At 35.7% G+C, this 20433-nt stretch overlaps 1 protein-coding gene across 7 annotated transcripts in view; it reads left to right on the top strand.

The window, feature by feature from the left end:
• Window positions 1–20433, top strand: part of LOC143203428 (uncharacterized) — a 242113-nt gene that overhangs the window by 94236 nt on the left and 127444 nt on the right. For all 7 annotated transcript variants that reach the window (XM_076415549.1, XM_076415553.1, XM_076415552.1 and 4 more), the window contains exons 25-34: window positions 1–9462; window positions 9615–9770; window positions 9828–10053; window positions 10105–10374; window positions 12480–12773; window positions 12834–13012; window positions 16639–16908; window positions 16964–17213; window positions 19303–19686; window positions 19748–19917. The exon at window positions 1–9462 is cut by the window's left edge and continues 20443 nt beyond it. In XM_076415549.1, the coding sequence (XP_076271664.1) occupies window positions 1–9462; window positions 9615–9770; window positions 9828–10053; window positions 10105–10374; window positions 12480–12773; window positions 12834–13012; window positions 16639–16908; window positions 16964–17213; window positions 19303–19686; window positions 19748–19917 (11661 nt within the window). The remainder of the gene's footprint in view (window positions 9463–9614; window positions 9771–9827; window positions 10054–10104; window positions 10375–12479; window positions 12774–12833; window positions 13013–16638; window positions 16909–16963; window positions 17214–19302; window positions 19687–19747; window positions 19918–20433) is intronic.

The following is a 20433-nucleotide window of genomic DNA, read 5'->3' on the forward strand; positions in this document are numbered from 1 at the left end:
TTTTAGCTCACGTAGAACAATCAATATCTCATGAAGCATTAGTTGTAGAAGCGCTCACAAGAAAAGATAAAGAAACTGCCAAATTATTATCGGAACCACTAAAACAGTTGGTTCAAGGGATATCTACTTTAAAAACAAAGCAGGAGGAAATTAAAACCCTTCCACAATCTGCTGTACTAAATGTGATTGAAGCTGAAGATGCATTGGCAGCTCTTCAGGTAACTGTTGATGAAATCATAAATACAACAGAATCTGTTCAAGATATCTCTGCTCAAGAAGCTGCAAGTTTAGCGAAAATTAAAGAACCACTAGAGAAATTATCTGCAGTGGTAATAGCATCTAAAGAAACTGCATTAAAACCAGATGTAGGGGAAGTGAAAAAAGAGCAAGTACAAAATTCCGTTTCATTGTTAAAAGAAACCATCGAAAGAGTAACACTGACACCTTCTGAATCCCAAATTGCTAAGGTTCTAGAAAATCCTCTAAAGAACTTAACAGATATTTTAGCTCACGTAGAAGAATCAATATCTCATGAAGCATTAGTTGTAGAAGCGCTCACAAGAAAAGATAAAGAAACTGCCAAATTATTATCGGAACCATTAATACGGTTGGTTCAAGAGCTATCCACTTTAAAAACAAAACAGGAAGAAATTAAAACCCTCCCTCAATCTACTGTGTTAAATGTGATTGAAGCTGAAGATGCACTGACAGCTCTTCAATTAACTGTTGATGAAGTCATAAATGCAAAAGAATGTGTTCAAGATATCTCTGCTCAAGAAGCTGAAGGTTTAGCGAAAATTAATGAACCACTAGAGAAATTAACTGCAGTGGTAATAGCATCCAAAGAAGCTGCATTGAAACCAGACGTAGTTGAAGTAAAGGCAAAAGAAATACAAGATGCTGTTACCTTACTAAAAGAAACCATTCGAAAAGTTACTCTGACCCCTTCGGAATCACGAACTGCTAAAGTTCTGCAAACGCCGCTTAATAATCTGACGGCTGTACTAGCCAGTATCGAAGAATCAATATCTTATGATCTTAAATCTGGCGATAAATCAAGGAAACAGCGTAAAGATATTAGTGCGTTACGATTTTTAGAAGAACCACTAAAAAAGCTAAACGAATATGCTAAACATTTAAACGTATTGATTAAAAATTCTGACATTGTTCCTCAAAGATCTGTTGTATTGTTATCTGAATTAAAACCAATTGCTGAAATTTTAAAGGCAGCAATCGGAGAATGTCTTAAATCTTCACTTGAAGCTGCTGATGCCACATCTAGTCATGAAGAGCATGCTGTAGAGTCATTGGTTAATGAAATAATAAAAAATCAAGATTCAATGACCAGATTAACATCACTCATTAATGAAGTGAATTCTAAAGCACAAAGGGGTGAGTTACACGAAATTGATCAGGCGAATATCAAGAAAACATTAGCAGATGTTAAAAATAGCGTAGAAGTATTAGTTGAGAATATTTCAAAATTAGAGCATTTTTCGATAGTATGTGCACCACTTATTGATTTTGGTGCCCAGTTAGCTCAAAGTTGCAGTGCTATTGAGACAATCGAGAAAGAATCTGTCGAAATATTTAAAATGATATCTGAAGCAGTGCTATTTTTAAAGAATGAAGTAGACCGAATTGAAATAGCAGAATCTCCAGTTCAATTTATAGTATCAATGGAACAACCACTAGAAAAAGTAATGGAGCTTCTAAATTCAGAAAATGTAGCTTCTAATCTTTCGTCTGATGATGCTAAAATTGCAACGAAACTAATAGAACCATTTAAAAAGCTTGGCAGTGTCGTTGCCACGATTCAAAACATTAATGAAGAAACTGAATCTTTTAGAAAAAATATTCAAGCTCCTCTTGTAGATTTAAGAGAAGCCACTGAATATATTCTAAATTCAATTCCACAATCGTCTAGCCTGATACATCTGCAAACTAATTTGAAGACTCTAAAACCAATTATTCAAGATATAATTGAAAATGTCTCTAAACCTATCCCAGCAAGAGAGCTATTAGACGCCAACAAAAAGTATCTTGAAATCGTCAGCAGCATAAAATTCTCTATCTCGCAACTACTGGAAGAGACCAACATCCTCAAATCAAAAGAAGACCTACTACCACCACACCTAAAGACTTTGCTGGCCATAGCTCCAAAACTTAATGATCTTGATCAAGTTTTAAAATTCCTTGAAACGCAGTGCAAGAAAGGTCTTAGTGAGACCATAGCCGACCAAGTATACGAGAAGCTTAGGGCCATCATACCACCTCTGGAAGACCTTTTGATCGAAAATGTGAAAGTAAACTCGTTGGTGGACAAGAACCCTGATAAAGTCGACTTAAAAAACCTTCAAAGAGTTTTTGGCTCTCTTAGAAAAAAATTGGATACGGTTCTCTTATTACCACTGGAATCTAAAATTCTAGAAAGCTTGTTTATATCTCTGCAAGATTTTAATCAAATCGTCAGCGACATTGACGATCACCTCAAAAACCACTTGATTTTGGAGAAAACAGAAAAAGCCGAGGCTCTTTTAACACCTTTAACCAGGTTCTGTAAAGAATTGGATGAATTGAATCAAGACATTGAGAGATCTCAAATAAAAACACCCAAAGCCTTGTTAGATTTAAAACTAATTAAAGAACCTCTTAAAGACACAATTAATGTATTAAGAAACTCCGCTTTAAGCGAAGACGCGTCCATTAACCAAATTCTTAATAGTCTCACTAATGCCAGTAAAAGTCCATTTGAGGCAGCTACCCAAACGTTGTCTATAATTAAACAGTCTCTAAATACACCAGATATTTTATCTTTAGAAAGTCCAACTATCAGTAAAGGAATGAAAGGAATACTAGAATTTATTAACCTGTTAGATAGTGAAGGAAAATACACGGTTCTAAAAGTAGAAGAACCATTGAAGGAACTTAAACTGTCCTTTATTAATGTTATAAGCGAATTAAATAAAGAAAGAAATGATTATAAGGCATTGTTCACTATGAAGAAGTCTCTTGATTATTTAGTAAATACTATAAATATACTGAAAGCCAATGAAAGCGTATTTAAAAATATCCAAGAAGAAAGTGTGATGAATTTTACAAGTGTTGAAGCACCATTAACAGTTCTATTGGAAAACATTTCTGTGGCTGAAGGAATAGGCGACAATACTAGTGACTTTAATGTGGAATATGCATCAAAAGTCAATTGTTTAAGTGATAAATTATCTGGGTTGTCGCTGTTTGTGAATGACATATTAAACGAGCCACAGTTGTTGAAATCTGTGGATAACAAAGAACTGGAAATTGTAAATATGCTCAAAGATACCAAAAACAATATCAGTCCGATTACAGAAACAGTCTCCCTTAACGAAAAAATGGAAATATTAAGTCAATCTTTCAGTTTGTTCTCTCACAATTTGGACGATCTTACAAAAACCTTCGCGAAATTGGCTGTGGAGAAGAGGAATGACTTTAGGTTTGCCAAAGAACTTCAAGAAACTACCAAAGAACTCATTGATAATACTTACCGCGATACTCAAATTTACAGCATAGTTCAACCATTAACTTTATTAGTTGATGCTTTGAAAGTAAATCAAAAAGAACTTCAGTTGACACTAGAAAATTTACCGGAAGATATCGACAAGAATCTGGTGGAAAACCTTAAATTATCATTCGAACTTAATTCCTTTAAAAATATAATAAAATCTATAAAAAGCGAGGAAGATTTATATGCCAAAAAGAAAGAATTAAGAAAAAGTTTCAGAAAATTAGATGGTGAATTAAAAAGCGGCATCAACTTGACAAAGAACGCGAAAGGACTCGACAAAGTCGTTGATATATTAAAAGTGATTAAGAAAGTTCTGAAAGATTTATCTGCAGACGTCGATAAATTGGAACTGAAAGGAAAAGAAATAATAGTTCTAGATGATGAAGTCGGCGCAGATCAGCCATCTGATAAAGAAAAGTCAAAGATCGAAGAGAACGAGAAAGAAATTGAAGAAATTATAGACAACGAAACAAAAGAACAAATATCAACGAAATCAAAGGAACCAACGCCCGAACAACAAACACAACCTGATGATAAAACAAAACAAAACGATAATCAGGTAGAAGTAAAAGATACTGATATTAAAGAAAGATCTCCCCCACTAGGAGATGAAGGAAGCATAATAGAAGAAAGAGTTGAGATCGAAAAGAAGGATGAATTAAGCTTGAATGAATTAGCTACAGAAGAAAAAGCCAAAAAGGAAACGGAGGAGAAGTCTAAAAAGAAAGCAGAACTAAAGGCTAGAAAGAAAGCGGATGAGAAAGCCAAGAGAGGGGCTGAAGAGAAAATTAAAATAGAGATAGAGGAAAAAGCCAAGAAGGAAGCTGAAGAGAAAACTAAAATAGAAGCAGAGGAAGAAGCCAAGAAGGAGTCTGAAGAGAAAGCTAAAATAGAAGCAGAGGAAAAAGCTGAAAAGGAGGCTGAGGAAAGGTCTAAAAAGAAAGCAGAATTAAGAGATGGAAAGGAAGCCGATGAAAAAGACAAAAAGGCGGCTGAAGAGAAAGCTAAAATAGAAGTAGAGGGAAAAGCTAATAAGGAATCTGAAGAGGAAGCTAAAATACAAACAGAGGAAAATGCTAAGAAGGAGGCTAATGAGAAAGCTAAAATAGAAGCAGAGGTAAAAGCCAAGAAAGAGGTTGAAAAGAAAGCTGCAACAGAAGCAGAAGAAAAGGCCAAGAAGGAAATTGAAGAGAGAGCTAAAATAGAAGCAGAAGAAGAAGTTAAGAAGGAGGCTGAAGAGAAAGCTAAAACAGAAGCAGACGAAAAGGCCAAGAAGAAAGTTGAAGAGAAAGCTAAAATAGAAGCAGAAGAAAAGGCCAAGAAGGAAGTCGAAGAGAAAGCTAAAATAGAAGCAGAGGAAAAAGCTAAGAAGGAGGCTGAGGAGAAAGCTAAAATAGAAGCAGAGGAAAAAGCCAAAAAGGAGGCTGGAGAGAAAGCTAAAACAGAGGTAGAGGAAAAAGCCAAAAAGGAGGTTGAAGCGAAAGCTAAAATAGAAGCAGAGGAAAAGGCCAAGAAGGAAGCTGAAGAGAAAGCTAAAATAGAAGCAGAAGACAAGGCCAAGAAGGAAGTTGAAGAGAAAGCTAAAATAGAAGCGGAGGAAAAAGTTAAGAAGGAGGCTGAAGAGAAAGCTAAAATAGAAGCAGACGAAAAGGCCAAGAAGGAAGTTGAAGAGAAAGCTAAAATAGAAGCAGAAGAAAAGGCCAAGAAGGAAGTCGAAGAGAAAGCTAAAATAGAAGCAGAGAAGAAAGCTAAGAAGGAGGCTGAGGAGAAAGCTAAAATAGAAGCAGAAGAAAAAGCCAAAAAAGAGGCTGAAGAGAAAGCTAAAACAGAGGTAGATGAAAAAGCCAAAAAGGAGGTTGAAGCGAAAGTCAAAATAGAAGCAGAGGAAAAGGCCAAGAAGGAAGCTGAAGAGAAAGCTAAAATAGAAGCAGAAGACAAGGCCAAGAAGGAAGTTGAAGAGAAAGCTAAAATAGAAGCGGAGGAAAAAGCTAAGAAGGAGGCTGAAGAGAAAGCTAAAATAGAAGCAGACGAAAAGGCCAAGAAGGAAGTTGAAGAGAAAGCTAAAATAGAAGCGGAGGAAAAAGCTAAGAAGGAGGCTGAAGAGAAAGCTAAAATAGAAGCAGACGAAAAGGCCAAGAAGGAAGTTGAAGAGAAAGCTAAAATAGAAGCAGAAGAAAAGGCCAAGAAGGAAGTCGAAGAGAAAGTTAAAATAGAAGCAGAGGAGAAAGCTAAGAAGGAGGCTGAGGAGAAAGCTAAAATAGAAGCAGAAGAAAAAGCCAAAAAGGAGGCTGAAGAGAAAGCTAAAACAGAGGTAGATGAAAAAGCCAAAAAGGAGGTTGAAGCGAAAGCCAAAATAGAAGCAGAGGAAAAGGCCAAGAAGGAAGCTGAAGAGAAAGCTAAAATAGAAGCAGAAGTCAAGGCCAAGAAGGAAGTTGAAGAGAAAGCTAAAATAGAAGCGGAGGAAAAAGCTAAGAAGGAGACTGAAGAGATTACTAAAATAGAAGCAGAGAAAAAAGCTAAGAAGGAGGCTAAAGAGAGTTCTAAAATTGAAGCAGGGAAAAGTGCTAAAAAGGAGCCCGAAGAAAAGTCTAAAAAGAAAACAGAATTAAAATCTAGAAATAAAGCCGATGAAAAAGCTAGGAAGGAGGCTGAAGAGAATGCTAAAATAGAAGATGAGGGTAAAGTTAAGAAATATACTGAAAAGAAAGCCAAAATAGAAGCAGAGGAGACAGAAAAGGAGGAGGCTGAAGAGAAAGCTAAAATAGAAGCAGAGGAAAAGGCCGAGAAGGAAGTTGAAGAGAACGCTCAAACAGAAGGAGAAGAAAAAACCAATAAGGAAGCTGAAGAGAAAGCTAAAATAGAAGCAGAGGAAAAAGTCAATAAAGAAGCTGAAGAGAAAGCTAAAATAGAAGCAGAAGAAAAAGCCAATAAGGAAGCTGAAGAGAAAGCTAAAATAGAAGCAGAGGAAAAAGCTAAAAAGGATACCGAAGTAAAGTCTAAAAAGAAAACAGAATTAAAAGCTAAAAAGAAAGCCGATGAAAAGGCCAAGCAGGAGGCTGAAGAGAAATCCAAAACAGAAGCAGAAGAAAAGGCCAAGAAGGAAGTTGAAGCGAAAGCTAAAATAGAAGCAGAGGAAACAGTTAAGAAGGCGGCTGAAGAGAGCGCTACAATAGAAGCTGAGGAAAAAGCCAAGAACGAGGCTGAAACAAAAGCTAAAATAGAAGTAGAGGAAAAGGCCAAGAAGGAAGTTGAAGAGAAAGCTAAAATAGAAGGAGAAGAAAAAGCCAATAAGGAAGCTGAAGAGACAGCTAAAATAGGAGCAGAGGAAAAAGCCAATAAGGAAGCTGAAGAGAAAGCTAAAATAGAAGCAGAAGAAAAAGCCAATAAGGAAGCTGAAGAGAAAGCTAAGGCAGAAGCAGAAGAAAAGGCCAAGAAGGAAGTTGAAGAGAAAGATAAAATAGAAGGAGAAGAAAAAGCCAATAAGGAAGCTGAAGAGAAAGCTAAAATAGAAGCAGAGGAAAAAGCCAATAAGGAAGCTGAAGAGAATGCTAAAATAGAAGCAGAAGAAAAAGCCAATAAGGAAGCTGAAGAGAAAGCTAAAGTAAAAGCAGAGGAAAAAGCTAAAAAGGAGACCGAAGTAAAGTCTAAAAAGAAAACAGAATTAAAAGGTAAAAAGAAAGTCTATGAAAAAGCCAAGAAGGAGGCTGAAGAGAAACCTAAAACAGAAGTAGAAGAAAAGGCCAAAAAGGAAGTTGAAGAGAAAGCTAAAATAGAAGCAGAGGAAACAGCTAAGAAGGCGGCTGAAGAGAGCGCTAAAATAGAAGCAGAGGAAAAAGCCAATAAGGAAGCTGAAGAGAAAGCTAAAATAGAACTTGAGGAAAAAGCCAAGAAAGAGGCTGAAACGAAAGCTAAAATAGAAGCGGAGGAAAAGGCCAACAAGGAAGCTGAAGGGAAAGCTAAAATAGAAGCAGAAGAAAAGGCCAAGAAAGAAGTTGAAGAGAAAGCTAAAATAGAAGCAGAGGAAAAAGCTAAGAAGGCGGCTGAAGAGATCGCTAAAATAGAAGCTGAGGAAAAAGCTAAGAACGAGGCTAAAACAAAAGCTAAAATAGAAGCAGAGGAGAAAGCCAAGAAGGAAGCTGAAGGGAAAGCTAAAATAGAAGCAGAAGAAAAGTCCAAGAAGGAAGTTGAAGAGAAAGCTAAAATAGAAGCAGAGGAAAAAGACAATAAGGAAGCTGAAGAGAAAGCTAAAATAGAAGCAGAAGAAAAAGCCAATAAGGAAGCTGAAGAGAAAGCTAAAATAGAAGCAGAGGAAAAAGCTAAAAAGGAGACCGAAGTAAAGTCTAAAAAGAAAACAGAATTAAAAGCTAAAAAGAAAGCCGATGAAAAAGCCAAGAAGGAGGCTGAAGAGAAAGCTAAGGCAGAAGCAGAAGAAAAGGCCAAGAAGGAAGTTGGAGAGAAAGATAAAATAGAAGGAGAAGAAAAAGCCAATAAGGAAGCTGAAGAGAAAGCTAAAATAGAAGCAGAGGAAAAAGCCAATAAGGAAGCTGAAGAGAATGCTAAAATAGAAGCAGAAGAAAAAGCCAATAAGGAAGCTGAAGAGAAAGCTAAAGTAAAAGCAGAGGAAAAAGCTAAAAAGGAGACCGAAGTAAAGTCTAAAAAGAAAACAGAATTAAAAGGTAAAAAGAAAGTCTATGAAAAAGCCAAGAAGGAGGCTGAAGAGAAACCTAAAACAGAAGTAGAAGAAAAGGCCAAAAAGGAAGTTGAAGGGAAAGCTAAAATAGAAGCAGAGGAAACAGCTAAGAAGGCGGCTGAAGAGAGCGCTAAAATAGAAGCAGAGGATAAAGCCAATAAGGAAGCTGAAGAGAAAGCTAAAATAGAACTTGAGGAAAAAGCCAAGAAAGAGGCTGAAACGAAAGCTAAAATAGAAGCAGAGGAAAAGGCCAAGAAGGAGGCTGAAGAGAAAGCTAAAATAGAAACTGAGGAAAAAACTAGGAAAGAAGCTGAAGAGAAAGCTAAAGTAGAAGAAGAGGCAAAAGCCAAGAAGGAGGCTGAAGCGAAAGCTAAAATAGAAGCAGAGGAAAAAGCTACAAAGGCGGCTCAAGGAAAGTCTAAAAAGAAAACAGAATTAATATCTGGAAAGAGAGCCGATGAAAAAGCCAAGAAGGAAGCTGAAGAGAAAGCTAAAATAGAAGCACAGGAAAAAGCGAAGAGGGAAGCTAAAGAAGAGTCTAAAAGGGAAGAGGAAGAGAGAGCCAAAAATGAAGCGGAAGAGAAGGCTAATATAGAAGCTAGAAAGAAAGCAGACCAATTCGCTAAGAAAGAAGTGGAGGAAAAAGCTAAAAAGAAAGAAGAAGGAAAGACCAAAACGAAAATAGAGGAGAACGCTAGAATAGAAGCAGAGGAGAAATCTAAAAAGGAATCAAAAGAAAAAGCTAAAGAAAAATCTGAAAAAGAAGTTGAAGGAAAAACTAAAGTAAAGACAGAAAAGAAAACTAAAAATGAAGTAGATCAAGAAGTTACTATAAAAGAAACGGATAGGACTGAAAAGAAGGAATCGGGAAATAAACAAGAAGGTAGAAAACTGAAAGAAAGAGATAACATTGACGGGGAGGTCAAGAAAGAGGCGAGGGTAGAGGAACAGGTTACTGATTCGTTTGAACAAAAAATTCTGAAAAAGAAAGGGGGAAAGGAGGCTCGGGATGGTTTAGACGAAAGATCAAAGGGTGATTTAGATGAGCTCAAGAGGTCTTCACTCAAAACTGATATTGATGGCACGTCAGGCTACAAAAGTGACATCAGCATTCAAGAACAACTATATGCCGACAATAAGGAACTAGGTTCTTTTACTGGTAAAGACCAGTTTGAATTGGATGATCTTTATAAACCAACGACGTATCATGGACCAAGACATTCAGGTAAGATGTATCTCCACGGCTTTAGCAGTTCTCATGTGTTTTAAAATTAAATGAGTTTATTGAAATTATAGAAAAATTCTTGGCTTGAATTGAATTATCTAAACCCATGTAATTCCAGCCAGGAATTAAATATTGTTAATATGTTTATCTAGGTAAAAAACCCATATTTACATCAGTATTAACCGATCGAAGATGCACAGCAAACACGCGCATTAAAATGACATGTAGTGTTATCAGCGAAAGCGAAATGGTTCTGCATTGGTTGAAGGATGGTAAAGGAATTGAAGGACAGTCGAATTATTACGAAGGTTATTAGAGGAAATTTGTATCTATATTACTGGAGTATCGACGTTTTTTTGCTTTAGATTTTAACAGCAATGTTGCTACACTTGAAATATTGAACGCATCTGTCGCTGACTCCGGCGAGTACTCCTGCATCGCTCGGAACCAACATGGTGTTAGTACCACTTCGGCTATTCTGACAGTGAAAGAGGGTTTAGATACTCGACCAGTACCACCCAGTTTCACCAGAGCTATCAGGGAACAATACAAAGTAACTAGCGACGAAATCACTTTGGAGTGCCGCCTGAGGTTTGTACGTAAACCATCGAAATTCTCTTGACCAATGTTCACTGCTTCTAGGTGTCAACCCGCTCCGTCTTTGAGGTGGTTTAAGGACGACCAAGAAATACTAACTGGCGCTAAACACACGCAGAGCTATTTAGCTGACGGGGTTGCCAAACTTACCATAGAGAGTCCGGACCAATCAGATAGCGGGCGTTACACCTGCAGGGCTGAAGCTGGTGATTGGTTCGATCAGGTCTCCTATGATTATACATATGTCTCCAAGGAAGATTACATTAAGAAGAAAGTCCAAGAAAGAGCAACATCGGCGGACTCAATTACAAGCAGGTAAGAGCATTTTACTGTTTCTATTATATAGTCTGTTCAAAATTATTGTGATGACGTATGTATCATTTAAATTTGTGACATCAAAACGTCGCAATGTTGCCGCATCAACTCTGAATTTTAATTTAGTTTGCCTTTGAGATACAACAAAATTCTAATCTAAATAAAATAATTGAACAAAAATATTATCAAACATAATTTATTTTAACATTATAGTACATCTAAAAACTACAGTTAATTATACAGCCCCAAGAGTTTATAGGTTAGAGTTATAAACTTTCATTACTATTGCTTTCAAGAACTCTTTGTACGTCTGACAACCGGACGACGTTGACAGGCTCATTCGTGTACGTGTTGTACTTTTTAGCTAGAATAACACGAGAAGGAAAATATTGTCAGGCTGTAAAACGAATTTATATAAATTGCGGCAGGCATACATTAAATATCTTGGTGACGTATATACAAAAAAACTTTGAATAGACTATATGTATGTAACAGGTCAATTGAAAAATTCCCGGCCTACCATAGTAAAACACATTTTTTTGGCAAAATTCCTCCAACTTTTCAACAAATAGTCGCTGGGGGCCAATTCATGGATTTTTGACACGGTGAATTGTCTTGGTGAAGCAGCATCTTCTTTTTTTTAAATGCGGCCGTTTTTCGGCGATTTCGTTTTTCAAACGGCAGAATAACGCTATGTAATAGTCGCTGTTGATACCCAAATATTCGTGAATGATATGACGTACACATTCAGTTGATATCTTTAGAGTGTCTGCTATTTCATTCAATTTCAATTTACGGTCATTCAAAGTCATTTTGTGGATTTTTTTAATGTTTTAGTCGGTAACAGCTTCTTTTGGGCATCCACTGCGTTCACCGTCTTCGGTGCTCATTTCACCACGTCTAAACTTCGCATTCCAATTCTTTATGGTGGATTTTCCTGGGGCAATGTCTGGAAACTTCAACTATATATTTTCCCTTCAAAAAGCAATATTTTATCAATACTTAAAATTCCTTTTTATCCATTTTTTTCACAATAACAAAAGTTGCTTCACTTTGAGGGCTAGGGCTAACTAAAAAATATATGGATTTAATTCTAGTAGTGCTATCTATGTGTCAGGCCGGGGACTTTTCAATTGACCTGTTACTGAAAGCGGTCACTTGGTGAAAATGTATACTTTTAATTTTCTGTATCAATTTTAGATTGAATTAAAAAATTTCAATAATAAATATACTATTATATAAAATGTTATGATAAATATAATATTATAATCATAAATTTCAATAGAAAAATCATGTAAATTATTGCTACTTTTGTTCGAGGAATGTTGTCAGTATAAAAGCAAAAAATAACACAGTATAAATATTCTTAGATATCATCAGTGTCGGAGCCACTTCCACTTACGCATAGCGATCCATTGCCAATTTGTCTTGGTACAAATGTAGGTAAATGCTTTAAGAACATCACCGGCAAGTAATGAAAGCGATCTCATTGTAGAAGAAAGTTATTTAATTTATTAAAGAGTATTTTTCTGACCTGATATTCAAAAACTAATGCCTGACGCACAGTTTACAAAATATTCAACGCCTGATGAAGCAATAATATGGGCATTGTTTTAGAATGTTGTTTATAAACATCGACAATTTGTTGCAAAATTACCACATGATTGAAGCTCGAATGTCTATTAGAATACTTTTTCTGCATTCATATCTTCTTATTATTATCTATCAGATTTTTCTCACAAAATTTGGCTACACTACAGCGAAAATCGAAAGACGATACCAATCAGTATAAAAGACTTAGTTTAAACTCTGTACATTTCTGATTTTTTTAATGCAATAAATGGCCGTTAGTGACCAAAAATAGTAAAATAAACAGTTTATTGAATATTTCGAAATCAAGAACAAGTTTTGAAAAAGTGGCTGCGGATTTAGATTCAGCCTTCAATTAACATTATAAACATATTTTGGCTGCTCAGGTCCAAAGCCATATATACCTGTGTTATCCTTGTTAATTTAATATTTTCCAGTTCCAATTAATGGAATGTTATTGATTTTGCAAATGTAATTACTTCAATAGAATCTTAAATTTTTTTAAAACTTTCCAGATACTACACACCCATCACAGTCCCCCTCTCCCTCGACAACGACAATCTGTCACTTCCTCGAGCGACTAGACGACCCTACTTCTCCGGAGTACTAACTGACAGCTTCGTACCTCAAGGTGGAGTGATGGCCTTGCAAGTCGAAGTTAGGGGATCGCCCGCTGAAGTTTCTTGGTACAAAGGTAATCAGAAACTTTGCAGGTTATCGGCCAGACATAAGACGTTCTTTGATAGAAACGTCCACACGTTGATGATACCGAACATTAACGAATACGAAGCGGGAAAATACATCTGCAGGTACTTGGTGGTGGTAAACATTAAAGTAATGAGAGTGTGATTGAATGCCGCGTGTTCCAGGGCTGCCAATGCGGAGGGTAGGATCGAAACGTCGGCCTACGTTCATGTAGTTCATCCGTCGAGGATACGAGACGGTAAACCCGCCATGTTCTTATCCAGACCTGACAAGATCCTTAACATTGCCTCGGGAGAGGACATCAACGTCTCGTTTAGAGTTACAGGAGATCCAAAACCAAAGAGTAAGTGTTAGAAATCTTATTGGAACAGTGTAATTATTTCATTTTCAATCCAACTACATATTTTTTTCCTTAAATTTTTTTATTAGATGCTTCTATAATCTGATCTTTTTCTGTAATCTGATCATTTTTTCTCTTTAACAAGGAATTGATTTAAAAAAATTGATTAAAATAAATTGAAAAGTTTATTAATCAAAAAAAAATCCATCCTACCACATTTTATAACATGTCGGAAGATCGATGTTGGTTTGGCAGCGATACAATCATTCCACTTAGTATTCTGAAACTGTGTGTCAGCCAAGCCTTGCTGCGTCAATCTTAACAACTAGTAATCGGAAGGTGCTATGTCTGGTGAGTAAGCTGGGTGTGGCAGATCTTTCCAATCGAGCTGCAACAGCAATGAAATGCATTCAATTGACGTTGGTAGATATCTGCTGTTTCATTCAATGTTAATACCTCCCAAGATACTACACCTTTCTAATCCCACGATGTACATGAACTGATACGACGGCTATAAATATTCCGTTTTGATTCTCCAGGTCGTTGTTTCTCATTTGCATCCAAATAGCCACTTCTAAATGACAGGTATTTCTTTCAAAAAAATTATTGAATTTATAGTTTAAATCAAACTATAAATGCAATAATGTTGAAAATGCAATTTTGAGCACTGGGTAACTGAATGATAGCCTGTTGGCAGTTAAGTTAGGTTGTTTAACAGTAGTTTAAATTATTCCGAATTGCTAGTCAAAGTACATCTAATAAATATTTGGTGATTTTTTTCATTTCTTATTTATCTATACATGTTTTATCTGAAATTATAATATACATTTTATTTTATCTGTAACGATACTAATTAATCTATTGACTTGGTAGGTCTTGCCTAATTTAAATGAACTGGCACAGCTCTGTTTTTAACCGATTTCAAAAAAGGAGGAGGTTGTATGTTCGGCTGTATATTTTTTAATGTATTTTCGCCGACTTCTGCGTCAATTATGGACCAATTTTTAAAATTCTTTTTTTTTTGCTAAAGGATGCACATCCGAGGTCATCATCATTAGTACCAAGTCAGGATCTGTTGGGGGGAATCGACGGAAAACCTCAAATTTCAAAAGCACGTGCAACGTCTTCACATATTTTGTATCTAAAATAATCAGATATTTGTGTATAATGTTATTGCTGAGGTGACAAAAAATCGGAAGTAGTTCAGTGTCAAAGCCAATTCGGTTTGCTTTTTAAGTACTAACCATATCATATGAGAAGTCGTAGAAACATTGTTGGCAACTGTTTCTATGGTGTAGCGGTTAGAACGTTAAGATCACACGCGGAGGTGCAGGTTCGATTTCCAAAAGGGCAGCAATTTTTTTCTTCTAGTTTGATTGAAACATTTGTCAAATCATCTAAATTAGGTAGGACCCCAATAAAACATGTAAATAATAATCGTTGTAATAACAAAATAAAAAAATATTATCTAACCTATCTAGTACACGTATTTTATATTCTACTATATACACACAATTTAGCTTAATACCTACTTAAACCTATTTATATATTTACAATATTATTTTATCTACTACCAACTGATTACTTTGAAGTCGATGCCGACCCCAAACAATACAAAAATAATAACATAACTTTGTGACATATACTCAAAATTAAATTACGATCAAAACAAATCTAATTTTTTGCTCGGCACTGACTTCAAAGTTATCAGTCGGTAGTAGTTAAACTAATATTGTAAATAGATTAATAGGTTCAGGTAGGTATTAAGCTAAATTGTGTGTATATAGTAGAATATAAAATACATGTAGTTGATAGGTTAAATAAGTTTTTTTGTTTACTTTTATTTAATTATTATAACGATTATTGTGTACATATTTTATTTTAAAACGTTTAATTTTGTGTTAAAAATCTAAGTTTGATTACTTTTTAGGGAATTCCTTGTTTATATTTTGAAGTCAGTTAAATTTTTTTGTTATAAATATTTTATCTTCGTGTAAACTCAAAGTGCCCCCTGATGTCCAATTAATATCATCTTCATTAGATTATATCATATTTTCTTTTCTTTTTCTTTTTTGAAGCTGAAGCTATATCTATATTTGTTTTTTATTTTATTTTATTGGAAATATAACTTTTAAACCTCTCTTATGGAAAATAATTCCATTTTAACTACGGCAACTGTTGTTCTACTACAGAAGTTCATTTTCGTTTTCTAATCTTGCAGCTCATTGGTTTTACTTCAGAAACAGATCACTGAATATATTTTTGAAATGTATACATTACTTATGGCTCATTATTGTCCTTCATCACGTCCAACTGCAACTGCGCGATCTTCAAGGAGCGTGCTTATAATTACTAATAATGCGATTACTGAACTAAACTCTCAAAATATCGATTGTTTTTTGGTCGGTGTATATTTAGCGCCATCCTGTCGGAATAAAAGCATAAATAGTATCATGTTTAAATATATTGTTTAGTTTTTTTATGTAACTCCCAATTTTTAATGAACTTCATCCAAAGAGTTAATAGCGATGAGTAAAGTTAACATGATTGTTCAGTGTTTCTCAAATGTGTTCATATTATTTTGAAATATTTGATAATAGGTATGGTAACAAGTAATCCATAGTGCTTGAATGAAATTGAAGAATTTGTTTAGCATAATATAACCTGATTTAAGCAAATTTGCGTCATTTTGTTTAATCGCTTCCTGTCACTTTGAAAATAATTTCATTAGGCTTTTCTCACCCTGGCAAGGAAGGCCATGATTTTTAAGTCTCTATTGATACAAAACATTTACGATCAATATATTTCGTCATGGAATGCAGCATCTCATTGATCGAGATCGCTTGATAAGGGATCCAGACTATGCTAGATGTATATGACCGCTTCTGAGCGATTCTTTCGTTTACGATCTAACTGTTCAGAACACTTCATATTATGATTCTATACTAACTTTACCAAACTTGCAGAAAAATATTCCTGGTGGTGAATCCTGGATTAACCATCATTTGCGAAGACCCATCGCGTTTCGATCACCACCGTTTTCACTGAACATTGTCGTAAGATATCAATTTGTCGACATTTAGGATCTGCTTTAGAAACTAATCAATTTTATTGCAATTCACAGATGGAAATTCGGTCCATGAGGTGTTTTTGTTTAAATAATGGGGCTGGCAGATAGCATCAGTGTTTATGTGATGGACATATTCGACAATTTCGATAATTATATCCAAATTTTCGATAAAGTGAAATTTCAGGAACAATATCGACGAAACAAATTGTTCCAGTATCAGAACCATAGATTCTATTAAAATTTTCAGTCACTAGGTTGTATTTTCACGTTTATTGAAGAACAACTGTAAAATGTGTTTTCCTTTTGCTTATGTCGTATTTTTGAAGTGAGTAGAAACAAAACCGAGTCAACAGTTCTCACAAATGTCAAATAAGATTTTAATACGAAATATTCATATCTAATACTATCTAGAGTAAACCGATCAGACTTTCATTTTTTTCATTTCATTTCATTTTATTTTCATTTCAAGCTTGGCTTCCTATCCATACCAATATCAAACCCATAACACAAACACTAAAATGAAATCTAACAGATGATTTACTATATATATTTTTTTCAGTCACATGGATGAAAGGTCTGACCGACATCACTGATAGTTTACGGTCCATGAAATGGACCTCTGACGACTACGTCCTTCTAACACTCAAACGGTCTACCTTGGATGATTCCGGTACCTATTGTATCATGGCCAAGAACCGCATAGGATGCGACAGGGCGTTCTTCACCGTCCGACTGAGGGAGAGAGCCCGCTCGCTTACACCCAGTCGGGAACCACTCCAGGAGATCCTGGATGGTATTCCATCATACAGAGAACGAATTCATCGTAAAGGTAAAAGCTGAACGCTCTTGGTGACTACTAATGAGCGTACGAATATAATTTTTAGACGTTCCTGGTCCTATACCTTCCGAACCGTTCGTGAAAGACTCGGGAAGCGATTGGGTGTCACTGGGATGGCCTAAGGCTATCCAGACTGGCATCGTTCCAGTTCTAGCTTACCGTGTCGATATATGGCACAAGGGCAGTGAGGGTGGTGCCAAGTGGACTACGCTAGGCATGTCTTCTTTGAACAGCTTTGACGCCTTCAATTTGGTACCCGAGGCGGAATACCAGTTCAGGATTACACCAAGAAATCGGTGAGTGTAACGTTCATATAACAGATGTATTGGTAATTCTTTTCCGGTATTTTTTTCGCAAAAAAATACGTTTCTCACAATACATAGTTAAAATATATTTACTCAAAGCATTGGCCATTTGATATTCCATATAGTTTGTCCGACACTCAGGAAATTTTTTAATTTCCCTTTTTAGCTAAAATATTTATCAAACCATTTGTAATTTTTTCGAAATCGGCGAAGTGGTGCTCTGTAAGTGAGTGCCCCATTGACGCTAAAAGGTTATTGTCGGATGGAACCAGGTCTGGAGAATACAACGGGTACGATAAAACTTCTTTTCCAAGTGATTTGTTGTTTGACTGGTTTTGTTGTATGAGACGGCATATTGTCGTGCTGCGAAATCACCTTATAATGTAGCTTTGGGCGTATTGCAGATGTTTTTCGAGCAATGCCTAGTTTAAATTGATCATTTGTTATCGGTAGCGATCAGTATTTACTGTTTCTCCAGGTTTCAACGCTTCATAATATACGACACAAATTCGGTTCCACCAGACATGATGTTACGATCAGAGGAATTTAGTGTTCCAGTCGATCGTTCAGCTTAGTCAGATGATAACAATTACTATTTCATTTCGAATTTCCGAACTGAATCCACTTGTCATCATCTGTAACTATTTGATGTAAAAATGATAGCTTTTGATATGTTTGAAGTAGAGTATCCCTCACGAGAAAATTATAATAGAAAAAATAATACGCGCATATTTATATTAATAATATATTCCATGTTATCGAGCCAAGACTGACGATATCATCATTTTGAAAACTCTAATCTCACTAAAAACAGTCGATAAAGAAATAATAAGTATATCAACAGTAAATTAATAAACTCATCAAACTATAAATAAAGAGAAACTTACCGATAATCTTCTTCATCATTCTTCTTGGGTTAGTAACGTATTACTAGTCATTTGAAACATAAAAATCACATTTTAATTTGATTAATACATCATAGATAGTACTGATGTTGACACATCAATATTATTTCTGTATAGTATCCAGCTTCAGGCGATAGGTGATTATTTATTCATTTTAAGAAAGAATTTATTGAAAAAATTTGGTACAATATATATGAATGTTGAGATTTCAGGTTATTAATTGATATTGTGAGATTAGTTTAACAAACAGCTTTATTGATTTAATGCACTTATCCAAACTTTAGAAGAATCTATAAACGAAAAATGAATGATCTATACCAACAACAGGGTTTTTCTCTTAAGTGACACTTGAATCCTTCTTTTAACTAAAGAATAAATACTAGACTTTAACAATTAATAAAAACAGTTTCCATCAATTTCTACAACTTTTTCCCATCTCTCTGGTAAAATGATCACACTGTGTCGAAAGAATGATGATGGTTTGGCAGCAATCATCGATCTATATCGCATTACTTCAATATTTCTAAACCATGTGCCAGCCAAGCTATGATACATCGATATGGACAAGTGCTAATCAGAAGGCGTTATGTCTGGCGAGTACGCTTAGTGCCACAGAACTTTCCATTTGAGCTGCAATAGTATATCCTTCACTACTCCTTGCAAACTTTGTTGCATGTTTAAATGTTGTCATATAAGAGTATAGCGTCTGTTACTCGTTAGTACTAGTCATTCTTGCAACAATACGTCGTTCAACTTGAACAATTGGAATCTCTGGATGTTTGCAGCCATATTAACATTATGTTTTACACCTTTTACTACACCTTGTTGATGCCACTACATGCACAACAGTTCTTTATGACCATGAATATTTCGCTTCGATGTCTATAGTTCTATAGTTCCCCTGGACATTTTTCATGTTCAGTCAGAATATGTCACCGAAAACTTTTTTTGGTTAGTAATATAGGCTAAATAGTATATAGCCTAAAACTCGATATTTAAAAAAAATTATAAATCTATAACGCTGTCATTTGGCGAAACGGAACTTGTGCAGTTTTGCGGCTAATGCCAATAAAGTAAAATGGTATATATCAAATCAAACCTGTTACAAAAACCGGAACGTAATTACCGACACACCTGGCATAGCGAGAATCCGTTTTTGACGTTAATGTTTGAAGATACGGTTGGGGTGAGAGCGTCGTCACTTCACCAATCACGGTTGGACAGAAACTAGAAATGCCCGAGTTTACCAGAACATTGCCGGGACAGATGAAGGTCCTGGTGGGTTCCGACGTTACCCTGGAGTGCGAGGTAATAGGGACACCGTCTCCCTCCATTCGATGGTTGAAAGACACAGTCGAGCTCTACGCGGATGAGAACGATCGATACATTATGAAAAACAGGAACGGAGTATGCTCTCTGACCATAAAGAACGTCCAACTTGTCGATACCGGAAGGTTCATGTGCGAGGCCTCCAACAAAGCCGGATGCGTGACCACCTTCGCCAGATTATGTGCCGTCAGCGACTCCAAGATATTCTTAGCCGACCAGAACCTGAAACAGTGAGTGTTTGAACAATTTTTAAGTCAGTGTCGATATGTGGATTGCTGTCTTCTTGAATAGGTTCTTGAGAGACTTCGAAGACGCTAAGGAGGCACCTCCTCACTTCAGCATGCGACTGAGGGATCGCAGGGTACAAATGACCTACCCTGTGCGTCTCACATGTCAGGTAATGGCTCGCCCCGAGCCCGAGGTCACATGGTACAAAGATGGCGTAGAACTTAAAGATTCACGTAAGTTTACCTCTTGTTTTCCACGAAAGAAATCATTATTATCATTATAAGTGTCTGCTTCTTAACTAATATATTAGATCTATTTCTCATTTGAGTTTTGAAGGGAGTTTTTTATTTTATTTTATTTACATTGAACTTTTTTCTAAACCACCCTGGAAGCTTAATCCACCTAGCTAATAATTATACATTCAAGTAATGTAGTTAATTTCATTAGAGAACATATTTACCTTTTTATGTTTAATTCTTGTTTCCTTCGTTGCTCAATTTTCTTGACAAATCATTCTGATATCACTGTATCTGTATTTAGTGTCTTCCGTTACCACATGTATACATTTTTCTTCATAAAATTAGGTTTAATCACCCACTCAAGCAAGTGCTCATATATATTCTGAACTATTACACAAACATAGTTATGCTATATTCACCTTTAGTTGTTTCTACTCTCATCACCCTGTCTAGGTATTGTCACCAGAAAATTATAATACCACCTCCAGAAAGTTTCAATCTCTCATTGTC

This window comes from Rhynchophorus ferrugineus, unplaced genomic scaffold, assembly GCF_030347505.1.
Source record: "Rhynchophorus ferrugineus isolate W39M unplaced genomic scaffold, kcgeb_rfMv2 rfM10, whole genome shotgun sequence".
Classification (NCBI taxonomy): Eukaryota; Metazoa; Arthropoda; class Insecta; order Coleoptera; family Curculionidae; genus Rhynchophorus; species Rhynchophorus ferrugineus.